The sequence below is a fragment of the Epinephelus fuscoguttatus genome, linkage group LG21 (assembly GCF_011397635.1).
Source record: "Epinephelus fuscoguttatus linkage group LG21, E.fuscoguttatus.final_Chr_v1".
NCBI lineage: Eukaryota > Metazoa > Chordata > Actinopteri > Perciformes > Serranidae > Epinephelus > Epinephelus fuscoguttatus.
Genome location: NC_064772.1, coordinates 760,990 through 786,740, shown reverse-complemented (window position 1 = coordinate 786,740; position 25,751 = coordinate 760,990). Strand labels below are relative to the sequence as shown.

General features: G+C 44.1%; 1 protein-coding gene across 5 annotated transcripts in view; it reads left to right on the top strand.

Moving 5' to 3' along the window:
- The window catches only part of steap2 (STEAP family member 2, metalloreductase), a 247,896-nt gene that overhangs the window by 115,412 nt on the left and 106,733 nt on the right, over positions 1-25,751 (top strand). For all 5 annotated transcript variants that reach the window (XM_049565781.1, XM_049565776.1, XM_049565779.1 and 2 more), the window contains exon 3: positions 14,168-14,334. In XM_049565781.1, the coding sequence (XP_049421738.1) occupies positions 14,168-14,334 (167 nt within the window). The remainder of the gene's footprint in view (positions 1-14,167; positions 14,335-25,751) is intronic.

Here is a 25,751-nt window from a genome sequence, read left to right as displayed (position 1 = left end):
TTTGAGAAAGTTGGCTTGCATCCAGGACTTGATGTTGTTTGAGGCAGGTGGTCAGTGTACCAAGTTTCAGTGGTGATGTAGAGCTGGATGTCATCAACGTAGCAGTGGAAGTTGAGACCATGGCTGTGAATGATTTTGCCAAGGGGGAGCATGTAGAGGATGAATAGGACGGGGACCAAGCATCAAACCCTGGGGGACGCCTTGGGACAGAGGGGCAAGGGAGGAAGTGCAGTTGTTAATACTGATGAACAGATGTCGGTTTGTGAGGTATGACCTTAGCCAGGAGAGGGCAGTACCAGTGACACTGAGGGAAGATTCGAGACGGGAAATGAGAATTGCGTGGTTGATTGTGTCAAAGGCTGCTGTGAGGTCAAGAAGGATGAGAACTGAGAGGTGACCAGAGTCTGAGGAGAGGAGGAGATCATTGGTGACTTTGAGGAGGGCGGTTTTTGTGCTGTGAGTGGAAGCCAGGTTGAAATGTTTCAAACACACTGTTGGAGGAGAGGTGGGCTTTAAGTTGAGAGGCAACAGCACGTTCTAGTATTTTTGACAGAAAGGGGAGATTTGAGATGGGTCGGAATTTATTCATGTCGTCAGGATCTAGTCCAGGTTCTTTTGAGAATAGGGGTGACAGCAGCCAGTTTGAGAGTTTGAGGGACTGAACCGGAACTGAAGGATGAGTCGATTTTTCTGTGATGATAGAGGAGATGGCAGGGAGGCAGTCTTTAACAAGTTTGGTTGGGATGAGGTCAAGAGCACAGGTGGAGATTTCCATTCCAGCCATCAACTTGGGCAACTCCACTGGGGAGATGGGGGAGAAAGTGAGAGGCTGAGTGGTGAACTGGGGAGAGACAGGTGGAGGGGTGAAGAGAGTCGGGGCTGGGGTAGAGGACAGGTTGCTGTAGATGGAGTCAATTTTTGTCTGGAAAAATTAAAGGAAATAGTTACACTTGTCAACTGTGAAGGACGTGAAGGTGTTCTCGCAGGGTTTGAGAAGTTAGTTTATGGTGGAGAAGAGAGCCTTGGGACTGGTGGAGCCAGAATTTATGAGCTGTGAGTAGTAGGTGGACCGGGCTGTAGTGAGAGCAGTTTTGTACTGCTGAAGATAGTCTGTATAGGCTTGGAGATGTATTGTTAATCCAGTTCTCTTGGAGAGTCTTTTGAGCTGCCATTTACGGAACTTCATTTTGTGGAGTTCAGGAGTATACCAGGGGGCTGAGTGTGTGAATGAGACTGTTTAAGTTTTGAGAGGAGCTAGCTGGTCGAGACAGGAGGAGAGTATGTCGTTGTAGGAGCTGACAAGGTTGGAGGGATTATCAGACAGTGGGGGAGGGGAGGCAGACATTACACTAGCAAGAGAGGCTGAGAAAGCTGAGGGGGAGATGGATTTCAGATTTCTGAATTTAGCATTTTTCTTTTGGGGTAGGGATAGGGAAGTCAATGTCCAAGGTAAATGCCAAGTGGTCTGCAATATGGAGGTTGAGGCTGGAGAGGTGATGTATTGTAAGACCAATGGAGCAAGTCCAGAATGTGACCGCGACTGTGGGTTGGGAAGTTGACATGTTGTGTGAGGTTGAGGGATTGCATCAGTTCCATGAAAACTATGGCAGATTTACAGTTCATGTTGTCAATGTGGAAATTAAAATCACAGAGGAAGAGAATGGAAGGTGAGATGGCACATAGCTGGGTCAAAAAATCAGAAAAGTCAGATAGAAAAGAGAGGTTTTGCTTTGGGGGGTGGTAGATAATGGCTGTTACTAACAGAGTGGGACCAGAGATTTTGAAGGTGATGTGTTCAAATGAATTGGTGGAAGGAATGCTGATGGTGGTTACTTTAATATCCTTTCTATAAAGAGCGGCAACACCACCGCCCCACCCCTCAAGGCGAGGTTGTTCAATGTATGTGTATCCTGTGGGAATGGTTTGATTGAGTGAGAAATTGTCCAGCGGTTTGTGCCAGGTTTCAGTAAGACAGGCTGTTACAAGCGATGAATTCATTCAGAATGAGGCTTTTATTGTTAAGTGAGCAGATGTTAAGCAAGGCCAGTTTCAGGTGACGTTGCTTTGTGATAGGTTGTGAAGACTGAGGAAGGGGATGGAGATTGGACGGATTCACGTTTTGTTGTTTGTTGTGATGATGTAATGAGGAAGTTGCGGTGCGCCAGGACCATAGAGATGGAATGGAGTTTGGGAATGTAAAGTGATATGTAAACTCACAGCCAGAGCCTCTATGTGGAGGACAGCATCTGCGTTGTATTCCAACTTTTGTGAGAATGTCCATGCAGTCTGAGTGCTGGCGGATGTTGTAGAGTTGGAGTTCTATGGCAGAGTACAGTGGCGGCATGGTGTGGTGGTGGCTAGCAAAGGAGAGCATCCAGATTCCGGCGGGTACTGCGGTAAGTGTGTTGTCTCATTTCCGGTGTTTCCTGTGATAGCATCTGTGTGCTGCTCTAGCGAACTCCTACCAGCTAGTTTTCTGTTTTTCCTCACTTCAGCTGCTTAATATCTACTTCACGTCTTAACCCACACTAGTTCTGTTTAAGCACTTACAACTCTCCTCTTTTTAACGACTTTCTTGCTAATCTTTGCTGTTGTTTGCACGTTATTAGCCTTGTTAGCTACATTAGCTTAACAGTTAGCGATGGCTTCTCCTTCTCCTGCTCTCTCTTGCTCGGTGTGCTAGATGTTTAGTCATTCCTCTGCCTCCTTTAGCGATAGTGATAAATGTAACAAATATAGTTTATTTGCTGCATTGGAGGCAAGGCTTAGTGTTCATATTTCCAACCATTTTTCCCCACTCTGTGGCACACCTGCTAAGGAGAAAACTCTGGTCATTGGCAGCTCTATTTTGAGAAACGTGAAGTTAGCAACACCAGCTACCATAGTCAAATGTATCCCTGGGGCCACACTGAGTCTAATTTAAAACTGCTAGCTAAGGTTAAACGTAGATTTATTAAGATTGTTATTCACGTCAACAGTAATGACAACTGGTTACGCCAATCGGAGGTCACTAAAATTAATGTTGCCTTGGTGTGTGAATATGCTAAAACTATGTCGGACTCCGTAGTTTTCTCTGGACCCCTCCCAAATCGGACCACTGATGAGATGTTTAGCCACATGTCATCATTCAATCGCTGGCTGTCCAGGTGGTGTCCAGCAAACGATGTGGGCTTCATAGATAACTGGCAAACTTTCTGGGGAAAACCTGGTCTGACTAGGAGAGACGGCATTCATCCCACTTTGGATGGAGCTGCTCTCATATCTAGAAACCTGGCCAAGTTTATTATGCCTGTGGATATTCTCATTTATCCAGGTTATCTCAAGGCAATTGAATCAAACGCAACAGGACAAAACTAAGTCCAGTTACATTCGATTCAGTTGCCAAGTTTATTAGTAATTCAAAACCCTGACAACCCAAAGTTGAGACCAGGATTCAGAGTCGCAGTCTTACACGCTTCTCTGAGCTTCTAGTGCAGTTACCCACACATAGAGTAAAACAAACGGTGACTGTCTCCCGACTACCTAAATTATCTAAATCTAAAATTAAACAAAGAGGAATTTGCTGATGTCCAGGAGTAGCATTTTGTCCTCACACCAGCAGGTTAGGTCCTCTACTTCTTTCAGGTAGGCCTTTTCATTGTTATCTGTGATCAGGCCCACCACAGCTGTGACGATGATGGTGTTGGAGTCTGAAGGGGCAAAACAGTCGTGTGTGTATAGGGAGTACAGCAGGGGACTAAAAACACATCCCTGGGGTGCTCCAGTGTTAGGGATGAGGGTGGAAGAGGTGTGTCTGCCCACTCTCACCACCTGGGGTCTGCCTGTCAGGAAGTGGAGAATCCACCTGCACAGTGAGGCGTTTTATCCCTTCTTGAGCTTTGTGACCAGCCTGGAGGGAACTATGGTGTTAAACACCGAACTGTAGTCAGTGAACAGCAATTTGACATGGTTTTCCCAGGTGAGTCATGGTGGTGTAGAGGATGTGTGCTGTGGTGTCCTCTGTAGATTGGTTGGGACAGTAGACAGACTGTAGTGGGTCCAGTATGCTGGTTACTGAGGAGCAGATGCAGTCCTTAACCAGTCACTGAAAGCACTTCATCACTACAGAGGTGAGAGCCACTGGGTGGTCGTCGCTCCAGACTCATTGAGTTCAGTGATGTCATCAGTGACACTGATGGTTTTGTCCTGGAACTCTCTCCAGGCTGCATCATGTAGTGCAGACTATAGGGCAGCCTCTTATTGGTCTGACCATTTCCAGACCTCTTTTGTCACTTGGGGCATACACCATTGTTTGTTTACATTCTTTGATCACAGAGCGGGTCGTCCACCAATCGGAAGATCAGTGGTTTGATCCCTGGCTCCTCCAGTCTGCGTGACGAAGTATCCTTGAGCAAGATACTGAACCCCAAATTGAGTGTGTTAAAAACTGAGTAGCAGGTGGCACCTTGTATGGTCGCCTCTGCCATCAGTGTATGAATGTGTGTGTGAATGGGTGAATGTGACTCGTAGTGTAAAAGGTGCTTTGAGTGGTCGGATGACTAGAAAGGTGCTTAGGCTATGCAGTTAATTGTCTGGTGATCGCGATTACGATTTTGAGGTCAAACGATTACAAAATTAATGAAATCGAGGGTAAACGATTTTTGGTCACGGACGCCTAGAGATGTTATTTTGTCTTATACGGAAGCAATTCCGCCCCCTTCTCTCCTCTCCTGTATTCACTCCACGGGCCAGTCAAGTAGATGAACTACGAATAATGCGAAGGGCAGGTGATCGCAGAAGATTTCAAAAACAGCGTGCATGCTCCTCCGAGAACCGTCAGCTTATCGTGGTGGAGGAGTTTGAGTGCCGTAATGACCCTAGGAGCTATGCTGTCGGGGGCATTTTGCCCCTGGTAGGGTTTCCCATGGCAGATTGGTTCTGGATGAAGGGTCAGACGAAGAACGGTTCAAAAGACCCTTCATGATGGATACAAACAAGAACACATGTACCCGGCACGGAGGGTTACCGGGGCCCCGCCCTGGAGCCAGGCCTGGGGTTGGGGCCCGTGGGCGAGCGCCTGGTGGTCAGGCCTTCGCCCATGGGGTCCGGCCGGGCCCAGCCCGAACTGGCTACATGGGCTTGTCGCCCTGCAGGCCCACCACCTGCAGAGGGAATCCAGAAGGGTTCGGTGCAATGTGGATTGGGCAGCAGACCAAGGCGGGGGCCTTGGCAGTCCGATCCTCAGTTACAGAAGTTGGCTCTTGGGACATGGAATGTCACCTCTCTGGCGGGGAAGGAGCTGGAGCTTGTGGAAGAGGTTGAGCGCTACCGGCTAGATATAGTCGGCCTCACCTCGACACATAGTTCCGGCTCTGGAATCCTAGTCCTTGAGAGGGGTTGGACTCTCTCCTTCGCTGGAGTTGCTCCGGGTGAGAGGCAGAGTGCCTGTAAGTTGGGGTTTACCCCGGTAGACGAAAGGGTTGCTTCCCTGCGCCTTCGGGTCGGGGAACAGGTCCCGACTGTTGTCTGTGCTTATGCACCGAACAACAGTTCAGAGTACCCACCCTTTTTGGAGTCTCTGGGACGGGTGCTGGACAGTGCCCCGACCGGGGACTCCATTGTTCTGCTGGGGGACTTCAACGCTCACATGGGCAATGACAGCGGGACCTGGAGGGGCGTGATTGGGAGGAACGGCCTGCCCGATCTGAACCCGAGTGGTGTTCAGTTATTGGACTTCTGTGCGGGTTGCAGTTTGGCCATAACTAACACCATGCTCAAACATAAGGATGTCCATTGGTGCACGTGGCACCAGGACAGCCTAGGTCACAGGTCAATGATCGACTTTGTAGTCGTATCATTTGATCTGCGGCCATATGTTCTGGACACTCGGGTGAAGAGAGGAGCAGAGCTGTCAACTGATCACCACCTGGTGGTGAGTTGGATCAGATGGTGGGGGAAGACGCCACGCAGACCTGGCAGGCCCAAACGAACAGTGAGGGTCTGCTGGGAACGCCTGGCGGAAGAACCTGTCCAGATGACCTTCAACTCCCACCTCCGGGAGAGCTTCGACCGCGTCCCGAGGGCAGAGAGGGACTTTGAGTCCGAATGGGCCTTGTTCCGCACTGCCATTGTCGAGGTGGCAGTTGCGAGCTGTGGCCGCAAGGCCGCTGGGGCCAGTCGCGGCGGTAATCCCCAAATCCGCTGGTGGACACCAGAGGTGAGGGGAGCCGTCAGGCTGAAGAAGGAGGCCTACAGGGCATGGTTGGTCTGTGGGTCTCTGGAAGCAGCTGACGGGTACCGGTGGGCCAAGCGGAGCGCAGCGGCAGCAGTCGTGGAGGCAAAAACTCAGGCGTGGGAGGAGTTCGGTGAGGCCATGAAGGAAGACTATTGATCGGCTCCAAAGAGGTTCTGGCAAACCATCCGGCGCCTCAGGGGGGGAAGGTGGCAACTTGCTCACACTGTTTACAGTGGGGGCGGGGAGCTGCTGACGTCAACTGGGGACATTGTCGGGCGGTGGAAGGAATACTTTGAGGAGCTCCTCAATCCCACCAACACGTATTCCAGTGAGGAAACAGAGACAGGGGTCTCGGGGGTGGGTTGTCTAATTTCTGGGGCAGAAGTTGCGGAGGTAGTGAAACAACTCCGAGGCGGCAGAGCCCCAGGGGTGGATGAGATTCATCCTGGATATCTCAAGGCTCTGGATGTTGTAGGGCTGTCCTGGCTGACACGCTTCTGCAACATTGTGTGGACATCGGGGGCAGTGCCTCTGGAGTGGCAGACCGGGGTGGTGTTCCCCATTTTCAAGAAAGGGGACCAGAGGGTGTGTTCCAACTACAGGGGGATCACACTCCTCAGCCTACCCGGTAAGGTTTACTCCAGGGTGCTGGAGAAGAGGGTCCGGTCGATAGTTGAACCTCAGATTGAGGAAGAGCAATGTGGTTTTCGTCCTGGATGCAGAACCGTGGACCAGCTCTTTACCCTCGCCAGGGTGCTGGAGGGGGCATGGGAGTTTGCCCAACCAGTCCACATGTGTTTTGTGGATTTGGAGAAGGCTTACGACCGTGTCCCCAGGGGCATCCTGTGGGGGGTGCTCCGGGAGTATGGGGTTGGTGGCCCCTTGCTAAGGGCCATCCAGTCCCTGTACCAAAGGAGCATGAGTCTGGTTTGCATGGCTGGCAGTAAGTCGGACCTGTTCCCGGTGAGGGTTGGACTCCGCCAGAGCTGCCCTTTGTCACCGGTTCTGTTCATAACTTTTATGGACAGAATTTCTAGGCGCAGCCAAGTGGTGGAGGGTGTCAGGTTCGGTGATGGGAGGATCTCGTCCCTGCTTTTTGCGGATGACGTGGTCCTCCTAGCTCCATCGCTGGGGCGGTTCACAGCAGAGTGTGAAGTGGCTGGGATGAGAATCAGCACCTCCAAGTCTGAGGCCATGGTCCTCAGCCAGAAAAGGGTGGATTGCCCACTCCAGGTCAGGGGGGAGGTCCTTCCTCAGGTGGAGGAGTTTAAGTATCTCGGGATCTTGTTCACGAGTGAGGGTAGGATGGAGCGGGAGATTGACAGGCGGATTGGGGCGGCGTCAGCAGTGATGCAGGCGCTTAACCGGTCCGTTGTGGTGAAGAGGGAGCTTAGCCAGAAAGCGAAGCTCTCGATTTACCAGTCGATCTACGTTCCAACCCTCACCTATGGTCACGAGCTCTGGGTAGTGACCGAAAGAATGAGATGGCGAGTACAAGCGGCCGAAATGAGTTTCCTCCGCAGGGTGGCTGGGCTCAGCCTTAGGGTTAGGGTGAGGAGCTCAGACATCCGGGAGGGACTCGGAGTAGAGCTGCTCCTCCACATCGAGAGGAGCCAATTGAGGTGGTTCGGGCATCTGGTAAGGATGCCTTCCGGACGCCTCCCTTGGGAGGTGTTTCGGGCATGTCCAACTGGGAGGAGACCTCGGAGCCGCCCCAGAACACGCTGGAGGGACTACATCACCCGGCTGGCCTGGGAACGCCTCGGGGTTCCCGCGGAAGAGCTGACGGAAGTGGCTGGGGAGAGGACTGTCTGGGCTTCTTTGCTGAGGCTGCTGCTCCCGCGACCCGGACCCGGATAAATGGAGGACGACGAGTACGAGTACGTGCGGAAAATGGCAGAGGGAGAGAGAGAGAGGTTGGTCTGTGTGTGTGTGTGTGTGTGTGTGTGTGTGTGTGTGTGTGTGTGTGTGTGTGCGCGTGCGCATTGGGGCCGAACTCCACCATGCACAACAGAGGAGAACTGTAAACACGCGACCATGTAGAGACAGAAATGACATGCTGTTGTGTAAACAATATAAGTCATCACGTGCGCCGCATAATCATTTGCATAATTGTGATTTCAATTTTGACCAAAATAATCGGGATTATGATTTTTTCCATAAGCGAGCAGCCCTAAAAGGCGTTATACAAATGCAGGTCCATTTACCATTTACCAGGTCCAACAGAATGGCTGTATTGTGGCTCTTACCGAATGAGGGTATAATAGTGGTCCAGAGTGTTTGTGTCAGGTAGCCTGACTGAAGCAACAATGAGCATGAATTTCAGGATTACTGGTTTGGGAGCAGTTCAAGTCTTTGCAGAGATCTGACAGAGCAGCATCTGTATTTGCTTGTGGTGGAGAGTAGATTGCTGTGATAATGACTGAAGTGGATTCCCTCAGTAGAAAGTGTGATTTGCATTTGATTGACACTAACTCCAGATTAGGTGAGCAGGAATGGGATAGCATTTTAATATTCCTACTGTGGGACTAATTGTTATTTACCACAAAGGTCACACCTCCTTCCCATATTTTTCAAGGAGTCCTCTGTTCTGTCACATCAATATATGGAAAAAGAGACACCCAGTTAAATGGTGCTGGTTGAAAGCACATCACAATTCTTGATATCCTGCTGGAAACTGATAGGGGCATGGACAGGGTTGGGCTGGGAACAAAATTGGCATTTTTCCTTTGGAATACGCCTCCCATTACTCAGCCAGGGCACATACACATTTTTCCCTCCACCACACATTTACTTGTATCAGGATGTAACAGGATTTAAAGGAATCAAAGCCTACAGCACAATAAGTGGATAGAAATTCACCTGCTTGCCCTCTGACATTACATGATGGACAGATCTACTAAAAGGGATGGGGGGAGGTGATGACTGCCGGTACCACTGAACCTGCCTTACAGTGGGCCTATCAGTAGGCTATTTACAATATTGGGACCGTGTAACTGGGCTGTTCCAACATCAGGTAGGCCGCAGCTGGCGGGTCTTTTTTTTTTCCATACAATTTTTTTGTCCCCAACAGCACTGTTGTTGACTCTGCATGCCACAAGATGGGCTGGCCCATTTGGAATTTGCCAGAATTGCTCAATGGCCAGTTGAGCCAGGCAATCCAGTGCCTGTACGCTGGCTAGCAGGATGTTTGGCAGAGAGTATACATGCATCTAAGATCTTATGTGATGTTAGCTAATGGCTGATGTTAGCTAATATCTCAAAGACCTCCTTATATAATATCAGAAATATATCTAAAGTAAGATGCTTTGTGTCACGGTCAGTTTCTGAAAAGTTGATTCATGCATTCATTTTTAGTAGGCTAGATCATAATGCACTTTTTTCTGGACTACCAAAGCAGGTGTCAAATAAACAACAACTTAATCAGAATGCTGCAGCCACAGTTTTGACTAAAACCAAAAGGTCTGAAGACATCATTCCTATTTTTAATTCTTTTCACTGGTTCCCAATTTAACAAAAAAAGAAGAAGAAGGAAATACTCCTCATTTTAAAATCTGTGAATTCCATAGCTCCTTCCTGTGTTGTTGAAATGCTCACTGAGTACAAACTAGACAGATCCCTTAGATCATCCAGTAGAGATTTCCTCACTATACCTAGAATGAGGTCTTAATCAGCCCGTGCTGCTTTCAGTTACTGTGGTCCTACTCTTTGGAATTCTCTACCACAACAACTGATGTCTGCTATAACAGTGTCTTCTTTTAAAAGCAAACTAAAAACATATCATTCTGAACAAGCTGTTGGCTAGATATTAAATGATTTTCAAAGCTGGTGGCACTTTATTTAAGAATCAGTAATGTTACTGTTATAGTAACTACTATTTTTATCATTAGTATTTTTGTTACTATTATTGGTCAGTTTAGTTCACTTCAGAAAACTTTATTTATGCCCGAAGGGCAATTTAGTTTCTACAGTCCACCAACCATATACAACCATTCATACAAACATAAACATAAATATAAATAAAATAAATACAAATGGATGTATTACACATAATTATATTCTGCTAAAGTACCTCTGTTAATGTAAACCAGTTCAAGACAAGACTGCATTCAACAGCTTGATAGCAGAAGGAACAAATGACTTGGAGTAGCAATTGGTCTTCCTAGGAGGCTGCCTATAACGCCGTCCTGATGGCATTAATGCAAACTCTTTGTTAAGGACATGATCCTGGTCAATAATAGGGGTGTGTATTGGCAAGAATCTGGCGATACGATACGTATTATGATACAGGGGCAACGATACGATATATTGTGATATATTGCAATACTACAAACAAGACAGTATATTGCGATTTTTTTTAAAAGATTTTAATCTTATGAAAACTGTCAGTGTTAAAGCTGTTAGATGCTTAACATCTGGGTGAATGAATACAGCTTACTGGGATCTGCATTTGTATTTATAGAACTTAAGTAAAAAAAAACATTCTTGCAGTATTTCTTAGTTTAGAAAATATAAAACTCTGTAAACAGTGTTACATACAGACAAACAGTTATCAAAAAGAAATGCATAATATGCAGTCCCCGTACCATCAAACATAGCTACTTATTGTGCAATCTCAACAAAGGAATTAACGTACCTCTACATAAGTCAAAAATAAAAGTGCATGTAGCTTTAGCTTAACATGAAGAAAATAAAATTATGTAAACAACATTACATTCATATTTTTAGATACTGCTACTGCAGAGGTCCACAATCAGTTGTAGTATAGAGGAGTTTTTGGTTTCCAAGTAGTTATCAAAAGAAAATAATGGTCTCTGCACCATCAAACATCACAACACTTCTCTGTTATCTCAAAGAAATGAACATGTACCTCTCTATGTCAAAAATAAAAGTGCCAGGATTCTTAAAATAAACATTAACAAAAATGTTCACTGTTATTAACAAAAGAAAATACAAAGCCCTCCAACTAGTGATGGCAGAATGAGGCCTCAAGAAGCATTTTCTTTATTTTTTGAGCCCACTAGATGGCGCTTTTTGTTCATCAAAAGGTTGAAAGCACACTCAATTGCTATTCTTTGAGCCTCTCTCTTTAAACCAAGAGCACCATCTAGTGGGCTCAGAAAATAAAGAAAATGCTTCATGAGGCTTCATTTGACCAGCAACTTCCACCATCATAACACTTTTTCTGTGCAATCTGAATAAAGGAATTTACCTGCATATATAAATAAAAGAGCTTGCAGAAGTCCTAAAAAAGTAAACAAAAAAAAAAAAAAAGCTGCGACAGTCATACTGGATGCGTTATCTGTAACAACAACGGGATCCTTTGCACCCAATCCCCATTCAGTCACAGCCTCATTTAGTAACACTGCAATGTTTTCCCCTGTGTGACTGACATGCATGGCTCGGGTTTGCAGAACATGGGACTTCCACTCGTCAGTTATGTGATGTGCTATAAGAGTTAGGTACGACTCAGTGGCCCTTGAAGTCCAGGCGTCGCATGTCAAAGCGACTCTCTCTGCTGAGCTGAGAGCCCAGCACCGTCGCTTTGACTTCGTTGTACAACTTCGTTAGGGTGATGTCCGTGATGTGTTGTCGGGAAGGTATGATGTAGCGGGGCTCCAGTGTTGTAATCATAATACGAAACCCCTCATTCTCCACAACACTCAGAGGGCGCATGTCTTCACAAATGAAACAGTACTGACTGCGTTGTTTTGGTAGCATGAGTTGAGGTCGCTGGTAGTTGCAAAAAGTGAACCTCTTCCATAGTCCGCTGACCTACATCCACTCGTTGTTGTCTCACGTTAGCATGTAATGCTACGTTGCCATGGTGCCTCAGATATGCTCGCAAATTTGTCGTGTTTGACTCTGGCATTGCAGAGTTTACAGACTGCATGGCTCTTGTCGAAGTCTTTACTGCCTTCCTTAGTTTTGAATCCAAAATGCGTCCACACGTTGGCTTTGAAAGCTGCGGGAGCCGGCTGTAACGTTGTCCCTCTGTCTTCTGCCATGTTTAGCTTGAGCTTGAGCTTTAGTTCTTCTTTTGGAGTGGAGGAGTCAATGGCTGAAGACTGCTGCCATCTAGCGGTGGGAGGTTTAAATGCAACACAAAAATGAACAACCGCTGTGAATATTTGCATGTAAATTGTTAATAAAAAATCAACACTGTACTTTTGAGTATCCATACAATATTACGAAATGAAATATTGTGATATCTCAGTGTATCGATATTTTCTTACATCCCTAGTCAATAATACATTTTGCCTTTTGGAGGACACGTTTCTTGGGGCAGACTTTCACAATTTAGTAGGCCACTGTAATTATTATTATTATTCCCTTTTCACATGAATAATGATAATACCCTTTTTATCTGCCCTGTTTTTAATTGTCCTACCTTCTCATTTTATGTTTTACTTTATGTTTTTATTGTCTTTATACATTTTGTTTTTAAGTGATTTTTGTCATTTATGATATTTACTTTTATCTTAAGGACATTATGTCTACGCCTGTCGCATGAATTGTGCTATATACATAAATTTGACATAACAATAACATCAGTTCACTGTAAATGCAAACATCAGCTGCTGATTCCTTAACTGTAACGTTACTGTAAAAATCAAACAGTCTAATGTTAGCTTACTGGTAACATTAACATGAATACTAAATAGCTAACCTTACTGACTTAGGTTGAATTCCCCCTTGCAGTTGTAGCTGTCATGAGGTCAGAGACTGGCGGCTCTGTGTGTGTGTGCAGCCAGTTTCATTTTCATTGCTGTTCATTTTCATGTTAGCAGGGTGTTTTTATGCCTCCGTGCTGGTGATAATAGTGGTTGTAGGCATTACGAGTTTGGGTTGTCCCTATGTCCTTCGTTCGTATGTACCTAAGTCTGTCCATCCATATATCCACCCATCACATCCTTGTGAACACGATATCTCAAGATGTTTATTTAACTATATATTTGTAAATACTATTGTTTAAATTTCTAATTTTCTTAAATTTTCAGGTATCTTTCCTCTCTGGCAAGGAGCACCTGTAACATAAATAATTTCCCCTGGGGGATCAATAAAGTATTTCTGATTCTGATTCTGACTCTGATTTCTGAATGCCTCAAGGGAATTTCTTCAAATTTGGCACAAATGTCCACTTGGATTGAATAATAAACTAATGAGAATTTTGTGGTGAAAGGTTGAAGGTCAAGGTCAGTGTGACCTCATAAAATATGTTTTTGGCCATAGCCCAAGAATTCATGTGCTAATTATGACAACATTTCACACAAATGTCTGACAGGATAAAATGATGGAGTGATGATATTTTATATCCAAAGGGTCAAAGGTCAGCTTCACTGTGACATCATAATGTTCTGCATAAACCATTTTTTCTAGCCATTATTCAACATATCTCAGGAAGAGAAGGGGAGACATTTGGTCAGATACTGAATTGGTGACACTAATCTTGGATGTCCACCTTGAAACTGTGCTGACTGTATAGATCTTCTGTGTTTGTAGCATCCATGTTTTTATAGACATGGATGTTAACTGTAAGAGAAACTTGACCAGTGTGCGGGGCATTAATTCTAGTTTTGACCTGCGAGGCTACTTGGTTTTGTTTAAAAAACATTTTGAAAATTCATTTTTAAAGAATCCACTGTGATTTAGCCTAGATGGATGCTCACTTAAGGCTTGGCCATGGCCTGGTTTGCAGTAGAGGTGCTCCTCACATGCTTTCTCCCCGACACTTGATCACATTTAGAGCAGACTCATTGTAACGAAGGTAAAAATTGAAATAAAGTAAAAACAGACCACTGACTCAAAAATATACGTAACTAAAGAGCAGAAGTACAGTTTCAAAAAAGGAACGTGAAAAGTACTCACCCACTCCTGATTGTAGCCGATAGTCCAAGCTTAGTATGTATTTAATGTCTTTAAATATGGTGTGTTTGTCTTGTTTTTATGCAGGAAAGATCCTTGTGGACGTGAGTAACAACAGAAGGGTGAACCAGTATCCAGAATCTAATGCTGAGTATCTGGCTTCACTGCTGCCAGACTCTATTACGGTCAAAGGCTTCAATGTCATCTCAGCCTGGGCCATGCAACAGAGCTGCCCCAAAGATGCCAGCACACAGGTGAAATTAAACATATTCTGTTCATTGAAAGAAACAAAAACAACCAACAAACTTAAGGTCCACTTATGAGCTTTTTCTGGAAATTCCAATAAACTACTAGAGTTGTTTGTTCAGTCATTGCCCAGTTATCATCAAGTCACTTAATGACTTGGCAGTGAGGACCCTGGACAGGTAACTGGACGAACAGTCTGTGAATATCAGACCAAAACCACTCTCAGCATCCTTTGGGAAGAGGTCAGAGGTCATTGACCAGGAGTCAGTGGATGGCCGGAGAAAGATCAAGGTCATTAACATTTGACGCCAAAGAATAGGAGTTACCATCTTCACACATATACGACCACTTCCTATCACGTAACTTAAGCTCCACACTTACTGTAGGTCATGTGATGACCCCTTAGCCAGCTTCATGACAACTGAGCAAGCTCCATTTCCAGAAGGAAGCCACAACTTGTGGTTAAAAGTTCCAAAACAATATAGTAAATGATAGGGCTGTAGTCTCCTGGTCGACTAGTCGATTATTTGGTCGCTATGCTCTCGTCCGATCAAATTCTCATTAGTCGAATAATCGCCGTGTTACTTTCATAAGGAGAAAAGTGCTACATCAACAGCTTTCCAGGATTAATCCATTATTTCCTGCGGTGGGGGGACAGATTAAGTTACCTGTGAAAATGGGGGTGTTTTCAAAACACCCCTGTTGTTGACAGAAAGTTGAACTCACCCACCCTCACACTCAGCGTTGTGGCGACGCAGACCTCCTTGTCTGTTTCTGTAAGCTGACACCATTTCCCTCAGTGGAAACGAAGCTTGTATATACTTGTGTTTCACAGATAAGAAACAATAAATTGTGAAGACAGTGAAACCTCCACTAAAATAGCATTTTAAGTCTTGTGTGTGATTTATCCTTCAGGATTTATGGCTTCTTATGAACAGAGAAAATCTCCGCTCATCGCTAGGCTATGTATACCGTTACATAGCCTACCTTTGTTACATGTTGCTGTTGTCCCTGGTTTTATATGAGAAGAGGAAAAGACCTAGATGCTAGGCTAATTTATACAATGTAAAACGCCATAGACTTGTGCTAATAACGTTAGCATGCTGTATTGGTGGGGGAAATGTGTGCAGATAAAGACAAGTGTTTGTCAGTTCTGCGATTTACAGTGATTTGCGTACTTGTGTTTGAAATTGTCCCTATTAAGCCATATTTAATGTGTGTTTTAAATCAACTATATAAATAAAGTATGATTTGAACTAAACTTTACAGCACAACACAGTCCTCCACCGCCGACTGGTGTTTTGGAGGTGTAACTGCAGAGTGACACAGACACACCACAGCAGAAGTAAAAATAACGTGCAGATTTTGTTTTTCCCACGACTAATCAATTAGTTGAAGATTATGTGCGATTTAAGTCGCCCAAGATTTTCTTTGGTTGACTACAGCCCTAGTAAATGAAGTTCTGATTATTTTGTCAGACTTCTTTCCCAATGGTCAAGAATGAATTTGCATAATCAAATATTGCTTTAAAGAATACTGTAGCTGGTTTGTCGGTGTCTAAGCGGGTAGCGCAGGCGTCCCATGTACAAGGCTGCTGCCGCAGCGGCCCGAGTTCGAATCCAGTCTGTGGCCCTTTGCTGCATCATGTCATCCCCATCTCACTCACCCCCCTTCACGCTTACCTGTCCTGTCCATTAAAGGCAAAAATGCCCCCCCCCCCCCCAAAAAAAAATTAAAAAAAAATACTGTAGCTCATTTTGTTGAGGTTTAATGTGTTTGGTCTGAGTAAAAGTTACAAGCAGTCAGTATGCATTGGAAAGAAGTGCAACAGCCTTAGTATATTTCAAGGCTACAAGACATCCTAATATGTTTGGATCTGCGTCTTCTATTGTACTAGGAATTGGAAGCCAACATGCTGTATGTTACAGAGACCAGAGTCCTGCACAGGTCCATTTTTGAAAACCTGCACCTGCCTATAACCGTAAAGCTCTGTACTAGGACCAACCCTTTACCCATCATCATGTCTAAGTCAAAGCCGTACCTGCCCACACTGATTTTGATTTGAAAGTTTATTTTGAACATTTAAAAAGAAAAGAAAGCAACAATTTAATTGTGACGTCAGCTTTAAGCTTTACTGTAGCATATATAACGTTATGACAAAGAAGACCAATTTATCAGACACAATGATGTTAGACGATAATTGTAATACACGCAATTCATCTGCGCAGCATTGATTTCATGGTATTCAAGGGTGTGATCAGTGTCAGATGTACAGGTACAGGTACTGTAGCTACTTGAACCAGTGATGAGTAATTTAACCTACACATCATTTTATTTGCTACCTTGTTTTGTCTTGATTTTTCCCTCTCTCCTCCTCTGTTTCTTCTTTCCTGACCCGTTTTTTTTTTCTTCTCTATTATGTGATTTCATTAGTCAAGGAAAAGGAGACAGTTAAGAAAGCAGTGGAAAAAGGCTACAGAAGAAGAAAGGGAGGGAATTAAGGTGTTGCAAGAGGAGTTGAGAAGCAGGCTAGCAGTTCTTAGAAGGGCAGAGCATCTCAGGAAAAAGAGGAGGAAGAAGGAATATGCTAGGACAGGTTTTTTCAGGGACCCTTTTAAGTTTGTTAAAGGATTGTTCAGCCAGGAAAAGGGAGGGCAGCTTAAAGCAGAAAGGCTAGAGGTTGAAGAATATTTGAGAAACACATATTCAGATTTGGAGAAGAATAGGATAGTAGGTTTCCCACCTGATATCCCTCCATTAGGAGGGATAGAGCATGAGATGGATGTCAGGCCACCTAGGTGGAAGGAAGTTCAGGAGGTGGTCAGGCGTGCAAAGGCTTCTTCGGCCCCAGGGCCTAATGGAGTCCCCTACCGGGTTTATAAAAGTCGCCTGATACCCTTAAATTTTTGTGAAACAGCTAAGAATAGTTTGGGAAAAACAAATTATACCAAGAGCATGGCGTAGGGCAGGGGTGTCCTCATTCCTAAGGAGAAGGAGTCTGTGGACCTTAGCCAGTTCCGGATGATTTCTCTCTTGAATGTGGAGGAAGATTTTCTTTAGTGTAGTAGCGCAGAGACTAGCTAGTTACTTAGAAAGGAATAGCTTAATAGATACCATGGTGCAGAAGGCAGGAATACCAGGTTTTCAGGGTGTTTAGAGCATACTAGCATGATCTGGCACCAGATTCAGGCAGCGAAGATTAACAAAGGGACCTACATGTAGTATTTTTAGATCTTGCAAATGCATTTGGTTCAGTTCCGCACAGCCTCATTTGGAGTGCGTTTGACTACTTCAGAGTGCCACAGGTAGTTGTTAACTTAGTGAAAGCATACTTTCAGGATATTAGGTTGTGTCTAAGTACAGCAGGTTTCACAACAGGTTGGCAGAGGCTAGAAATAGGCATCATGGCAGGGTGTACAATTTCTCCGTTAGCATTTACTATGGCAATGGAAGTAATCATCAGGGCTTCTAAGTGGGTGGTAGGTGGGGAGAGACGGCAGAATGGGTTGCATCTTCCACCAGTTAGGGCTTACATGGATGACATGACACTGGTGACCACAACAATGCCATGTACAAAGAGGCTACTAGAGAAGGTAAATAAGAACCTCAAGTGGGCCAGCATGAAAATCAAGCCTAGTAAATCTAGAAGCATCTCGATATGTAGAGGAAATTAAGTGATAGGAAGTTTGTCATAGATGACGAGGACATCCCAACAATTAGGGAAAAGTCAGTAAAGAGCTTAGGTAGGTTGTACAATGTAGAGTTGAATGATAAGGAACAGGTGGTGAAATTTAGAAAGATGTGGCTGAAGGATTGGATAGAATAGATAAATCAGAACTTCCAGGAAAGTTGAAGTTGTGGTGTTTGCAATTTGGGCTATATCCTAGGTTAATATGGCCACTGTCAATTTATGAAATTCCAATAACTGTTGTGGAGAGAATTGAAAGGTTGGTTAGCTCCTACATTAGGAAGTGGTTGGGCGCTCCTAGATGCCTAAGTAGTGTTGCATTGTATGGAAAAGGGATACTTCAGCTGCCAGTAACTAGTTTAACAGAGGAATTTAAATGTACCAAGGTCAGGACAGAGCTCTTGTTAGCTGGGAGTAAGGATGTGGTAGTTAGGAGTGTGGTTCCAAATCCAACCAAGGGGAGGAAGTGGAACCCAAGATCGGCAGTTCAGGAGGCAGAGGCAGCTCTTAGACATGCAGAGATTGTAGGTAATGTTCAGTTTGGCCGGGGAGGCCTGGGGCTTGGCTCAGGTAAACCGGTATGGAATACAGCAGGCCTCAAAGATAAAAGAAAGCTGGTTGTAGAACAGATACGCAGACAGGAAGAGATAGTAAGGGGTGCAAAGGTAGTGGCCCAGGCTAAACAGGGACAGTGGTTGAATTGGGAAAGTGTAGAGAAGAGGAAGCTTAGTTGGAGGGACCTGTGGAGTATGGAGGAGAATCGTATTAGATTCCTGATAGGGGCTACATCGATGTCTTACCAACCCCCATAACCTAAAACTGTGGGTAAATGTGGCCCCGTCATGGCCATTGTGTTCACGTTCCGGAACTTTAAAGCATATTTTGTCAGGTTGCAAAGTTAGCTTGTCACAAGGCCGATATACATGGCGACATAATCAGGTGTTGAAATGTTTAGCTGCAGGCATCGAAGGGAAACGAAGACAGGTGAATTCAGAAGGTGTTAAGGATAGGAGTTTAGTAATTCAGTTTGTCCGTGAGGGAGAGAAATACAGAAGGGATAAGTTAGTGAGGAGGCAAAGGTGTGGCCGCCTAGAAGGTGCTTGTGATTGGGAAATGCAAGTAGATTTAGGGGGAAAGCTTGTTGTTCCTCAGGAAATAGTCTGTACCAGGCAGAGGCCTGACTTAGTGTTGTGGTCAGTGAGTCAACAGATAGTTTATTTCATTGAGCTGACAGTTCCTTGGGAAGACTCAGTGGAAGAAGCATATGAAAGAAAAAAGCTTAGATATGCAGACTTAGGAGCAGAAGCTGAGCAGCGAGGATGGAAGACTAGGATTTGTCCAGTGGAAGTGGGGTGTAGGGGATTCATAGCAAGATCAACTGTCTCACTCCTGGGGGAACTCAGAGTGCGGACAGAGTTTGAGGAAGACAGTGAGGGAAATGTCAGATGAAGCAATTAAATGCAGCCAGTTTATCTATTACAGAAGAAATAATGTCAGCTGGGGGCCAGCAGGGGGAACTACTAAGCAGGGCACATAACTCCTTGAGATCAGGTGGAGAGATCCACTTCCTGTCAGGAGAAATCCAGGAAGAGGAAGTATTTAAGTGTGGGAGTGGCCTATTGGAATCCATTTTGTTTGAGGCCATGCGGCAAGGTGAGTGTGCTTGCTGATCCTGTAAGTCCAGTTAGCTCCTTTAACTTTAGCTTATATTGTAGTTATGCTATGTAGTGTGTGAAATAGAGTATGGTGAATGTGACAGGAAAGCTAGTATCAGCATTGCTTCTGCCTGGAGCTCGCATGTATGGAGCCTGGGTTTGGTTGAAGATGGCAGTGCTGTTTGGGCTGAGAAAGCCATGTGTATGTAAGGAGGAAATCCAGGAAGAGGAAGGTTATTTAAGTGTGGGAGTGGCCTATCTGAATCCATTTTGTTTGAGACCATGCTGCAAAGTGAGTGTGTTTGCTGATCCTGTGAGTTCATTTATCTCCTTTAACTTTAGCTTACATTGTAGTTATGCTATGTAGTGTGTGAAATAGAGTATGGTGAATGTGCTAGTAAAGGTAGTATCAGCATTGCTTCTGCCTGGAGCTCGCATAAACGGAGCCTGGGTTTGGTTGAAGGTGGCAGTGCTGTTCTGTTTGGGCTGAGATCACTGTCTAGCCTCCTGGAGGTGTCATTGTTGTGAGGGCTCGTCTTGGGGAGGTAGACTGTACAGCCTAACCCGGCGGGGGAGTGTGATAGCCTAACAAGGCTTCCTTCCCTGGGTCTACCTCCTCTGTGGTAGTATAGGTAAGGTAAAGGAGGTTGTTCGGTTAGTGTGGGGAGCAGTGAGACCTGGCATTAGGGGAGTGTCTCTGGGACGCCAGAGATCACTGTCTAGCCTCCTGGAGGTGTCGTGGGACCAACTAGACGAAACACCGGTGAAAGGAGGTTCCCACCCAATGACCCCAAAGACATGTTAGTTATCACTGCTCATTGGTCTGTATAGTTAAGCCTTGCCATAATAGTTTGTCGTAGGGCTTAGGAGGTTATTCACTGAGTGCTGATCCCTTTTTATTTATTTATTTATTTATTTACTTATTTATTTATTTTTTTTTTAGAGCACAAACTTCTTGTGTTTATTTGAATGAATGAATGTTTTGACAGGGGAATTTCTTTGATAAGCTTTTAGTGGCTTCTAACCTCTCCGGCACTTTTCTTTTTTTCATCTTGTAAATTTTATACTGTCTGTTTTTAACATTATGTACAAATAAACTAATCTAAACTAAAACTAAACATTATTCATCCCGTTATGCGTTGCAACGCATGTTTCCTCCTCCTGCAGCTGCCACAGTGTTGGCCTTTTCTGTAATGTTGCTTTTCTCCTCCTCATATTTTAGTACAATTAATCTCTGATCCTCACATGAGAAATACTTTTTTTTCCCTCACATACGGTCAGTGACACTCGGTGACGCTGCGCTTCTCTCATGATTGTGATTGGTCCGCTGCATACGCGTTCACGGCTCTTGATAAAGCAACCCTGGGTTGAGTTACCGAGTTGATATCCAGCGTCGTGATACCGATTATCCTGATTGCCATTGTTAGGGTTAGTCAACCCAGGATAGGTCTGGGTAACCCATGTGCCAAATGTTCAAGTTAAGTTCAGGTATTTCATTAAGGGGCCCAGGCTTCTTCCCATTTATGCTGACAGTTTCGATTATTAAATCACAGATTTTCCATGTGAATGACTGAAACAAGTTCATATAGCCAGTTTCTAAAGCACGGTGGAGTAGGTCCCTTCCAGTCTTTGAGGATAAGTGTTTTTGCTAATGTTGTGCCCAATAATTAAACAGTCTGGATGTGTGGAGGAAGAGATAGTGAGTCCTCTGAACATCCAACAAGAGCCAAGTCTCTGTCTGGGGGGAGTGTCTGATGGTATACGCTAGAAAAAAAATGAAAAAATACTTGACCAAAATGAAAAGATTAATAGGCAGTTCCAGAATAGATGCAGCAAGGTACCATCGTCTGATTTACATTTGGCACAAATAGGAGATACAGAAGGATAAAACCTGTGTAGCATGACCTTAGAATAATGGTAACAATGAATTACTTTGAACTGTATTAACCTGTGTCTACTATTTATTGAGCACTTGTGAACACAGGAGATTGCGGTCTTCCATATTTTGTCAGGCAGTACAGCATTAATTTCTTTTTCCCATGCATTCTTAATACAAAATGATGATTCAGATTCATTGGAAAAGAAATTCATAAATTTAGAAATAAGTTGATTTCTGTGTAGAGAAAGAGAAAGCAGGTCCAGAAGAGTATAACTCTCACATGTACATTCCAACTGGGGGATGTTTTCCCTTAAAAAGTGCCTGAGTTGCATATAACGAAAAAAAAATAGAATGAGGCAAATTATACTTCTGACTTTATTGGCCAAAAGATGCAAATTTTCTGTCTAAATAGAAGTCTTTTATACATTTAAGTCCTTGTACACTCCATGCAGCAAATGTACTGTCCAGCAATGCTGGGGTGAAGGCATGATTATGGCAGATTGGTGTGTAAATCGATACATTAGGAACTTTGTAAACATGCTTAATTTGATTAAGAATCTTGAGTGAATTTCTAACAACAAAACTGTGACTTAGTAATTTCACAGGTGATGTAGTATTCGTGAACAGAAGGGAAGATAGTGAGGCATGTGGCTTTATTAAGGACATAAGTTCTAGTTTTAGCCACAGGGGGGCGGAATTGAATGATTCATGGTCTGGAGAACCCAGTTGCCAGTATGTCATCGCCCGAGCATTAGCTGCCCAATAATACTCTTTAAATACTGGGAGACACAGAACCCCATCCAAAGTGGGCCTAAACAAATTATTAATTGTATCTATTTTTTTTTTTTTAAATAATCCGCCGGTATAGATAGAGATACCATCTTTATAGCATTTACTCTGCCGATCATGGACAGTGGCAAAGTCCTCCAGTATTCTATGCTGCATTTTAGTTTATCAGTGGCTTCAAGGGGATTCAATTTGAGCAAAGATTTGGGATTTTTTGGTATCTTAAGTCCAAGGTATGTGATGTAGTCTTGGACAGTTTTTACTGGGCAATTATGTAAGACTGTATTTTCTCCAATTGACATTAGTTCACTCTTGGCTTAATTTATTGTTTAGCCAGAGATTTTACTAAATACACTGATGTATTTGCGGAGATGAAGGATACCCTCTTCAGGGTTCATTAAAGTGACAAGTAAATCGTCCGCATACAGATTAATGAGACATTCTATTGTATCAGTTGGAATACCCCTAATATAAGGGTGACTTCTTAACCCAGTTGCCAAAGGTTCTAATGCTATGTTAGATAATAATGGGGACAGGCAATCACCCTGTCTCACACCTCGATGCAGACCAGTTGGCTCAGATGATAAATTATTTGTTATGACAAGTGATTTAGGAGAATGATAAATCATTGCGATCCACTCCACAAAAGTCTCTCCAAATCCAAACCTCCTCAAAGAAAGTTTCCAGTAAATACGGCCATTCAATAGAATCGAAGGCTTTTTGAACATCCAATGTCAAGACGGCTGTTTTATTTTTTTTTATCCCCTGTCAGAGTATAGTATATTCAGCAAACGTCGCACGTTGAAAAAGAAAAGCCTGCCAGGGATGAATTCAGCTTGATCTGGATGAATAATTGATGCTAAATGCTTATTTAGTCTGGTGGCCAACACTTTTGTTAAAATTTTGTGATCAAGATTGAGCAGGGATATGGGCCTGTAATTAATAGGATCCATAGGATCCTTTCCCTTTTTCAATAAAACACACACATTTGCCTCATAGAAAGAATGTGGAAGTGTTTTTTGCCATTGAATCATTAACCATCCTGAGTAATAAAGGTGTTAAAATGTCATGAAACACTTCGTAAAATTTGGCACCAAACCCATCTGGTCCAGGGCATTTACCTGTGGGAAATGATTTAATGGCTTCATTTAATTCGGCTATAGAAAATGGTCTTTCCAAAAAGGACTGACTACTCTCATTTATCTGTGGCAGAGTTAAAGAACTAAAGAACTGTGAATAAACCTTCTCTGTTGCAGTGGAGGTAGAAGTATAACGATTGGAATAAAATTCTTTAAACTGATTGTTAATGTCTTGTTGGTCTGTGAATATTTGTCTGACTGTATTTTATGGATGTCAGTTTTTGCCAACTCCCCTTTAAGCTGTCTTGAAAGTAGCTTTTGAGGTTTGTCACTTAGTTTCAAAATGTTTTTGTTTTGTTTTTAACAGTAAACTACCTCCAAGGATTGAGTTGTATTCAGATTTTAATTTCAGAATCTTATTGTAGTCAGACTGAAGTAATGATGTATATGTTTCTTCTATGTGAGTAATTTCCTGTTCAATTTCTTTCATTCTTTAAATTTTTGCTTTTTTCCTTGACGATTTGAAAGAAATAAAAAATCCTCTCATGGTGCATTTAAGTGCTTCCCAGAGGGTGGAGTCTGAAGCCTCCCCATTATCATTAATCTCTAAGAAATCACTCAACTTCTTAATCATGTATTCTTTAAAACCAGGTGATGATAAAAGAAGAGGGTTACATCTCCAGTTGAATTTTGGTTTGAGAACAGATGATTGCAGTTGCACACGGTGGTGTGGTGGTTAGCACTGTCGCCTCACAGCAAGAGGGTTGCCGGTTCGATCCGGGTGTGGGAGCCCCTCTGTGCGGAGTTTGCATGTTCTCCCCGTGTCAGCGTGGGTTCTCTCCGGGCACTCCGGCTTCCTCCCACAGTCCAAAGACATGCAGATTGGGGACTAGGTTAATTGATAACTCTAAATTGTCCGTAGGTGTGAATGTGAGCGTGAATGGTTGTTTGTCTCTATGTGTCAGCCCTGCGATAGTCTGGCGACCTGTCCAGGGTGTATCCTGCCTCTCGCCCGATGTCAGCTGGGATAGGCTCCAGCCCCCCCGCGACCCTCAAGAGGATGAAGCGCTTAGAAGATGAATGAAGATGATTGCAGTTGCATTGTAACAGGACTATGATCAGAAATAAGTCTGTTATGATATTGTGTGTTACTTATTTTGGAGATTGCACACACGTTGGTGTAGACGTGACCAAGATGGCGGAGTAGGTAAACTCAGCTCCTCTCCCCCGCAATTGTTTAAGCAAACTTTCTATTGTTAACTAAACAGACTCCGCTTAGCTTTAACAGTGGTAAATTTAACAAGTTTCATTGTATGATGTGGCAATGACAATAACGCAATTGCGTGGCAAGAAAGAGAAAACGACGAACAAACAAATGGACCCGGTGGAGACTAATAACAGCCAGCTGACAACGGCATCTCTCGAAGCCACACTACAAACATATTTCAACTTGGCCGAGAAAAATACCAATGAAAGATTCGATCGCTTGGAGTCTAAGCTGGTAACAATGCAAGCAACCTTAACCATACACAATGAAGAAATTAAAACCTAGCGTGCAATTACGTCAAAGATGCAGGAGCGCTTACAGAAAATGGAAACAACGGCCACTCAAAACAGTGAACTGAGGAATCAATTTGAAGCTAAAGTTACAGATATGGAGGACTTTCTGCTAACATCCCCAGGTGGTTCCCAGCCCTCGCTAATAATCCTCCTGAGATCATGAGAGCGCATCGCATGGGACGCCAGCGAGAGCATTCATCTGCTACTCGAGTCCTGATCTTCAGATGCCTTCGTTTCATGGATAGAGACCGCATCCTGAAGGAGTCCAGGAAGAACCCAGTGGAGATCGCCAGCCGCACCATCCTCTGTACCGCGGACTTCAGCGACCACACTATGAAGTGCAGACGACCCTGCGAGTGATTATGAATGTGTGACAGTTGTCAATCAAGGAAATAACCAACTAATCAGATAGGGTTAACTTTAAGGGAGGGGGATGGGTATCTGCCTATCTTCTTACACTGTCACAACAAAATGATGGGGGATGGACTTCGGATGGACTTGTTTTTCCATCTGATTTTGGGGTGGGAAGGGCGATACGGGATATGTTTGTTTGATCCTATGTGTAGTTTATTGTTTTTGTTGCTTGGGTTGGTATGGGTTGCCAATTGTGGGGTGGGACCGGACCTTTTTTATGGACAACGATATGCTGCATTAAACAATGGAAATGAAAGCATTTGCAATCAAGGTTTATCTATGTTAGAGAGGAGTAGTGACAGCTGCCTATGTTCTCCTTTTAGTTTGATTCCAATGCACTTTCTACAAATCATCTATGGCTGAG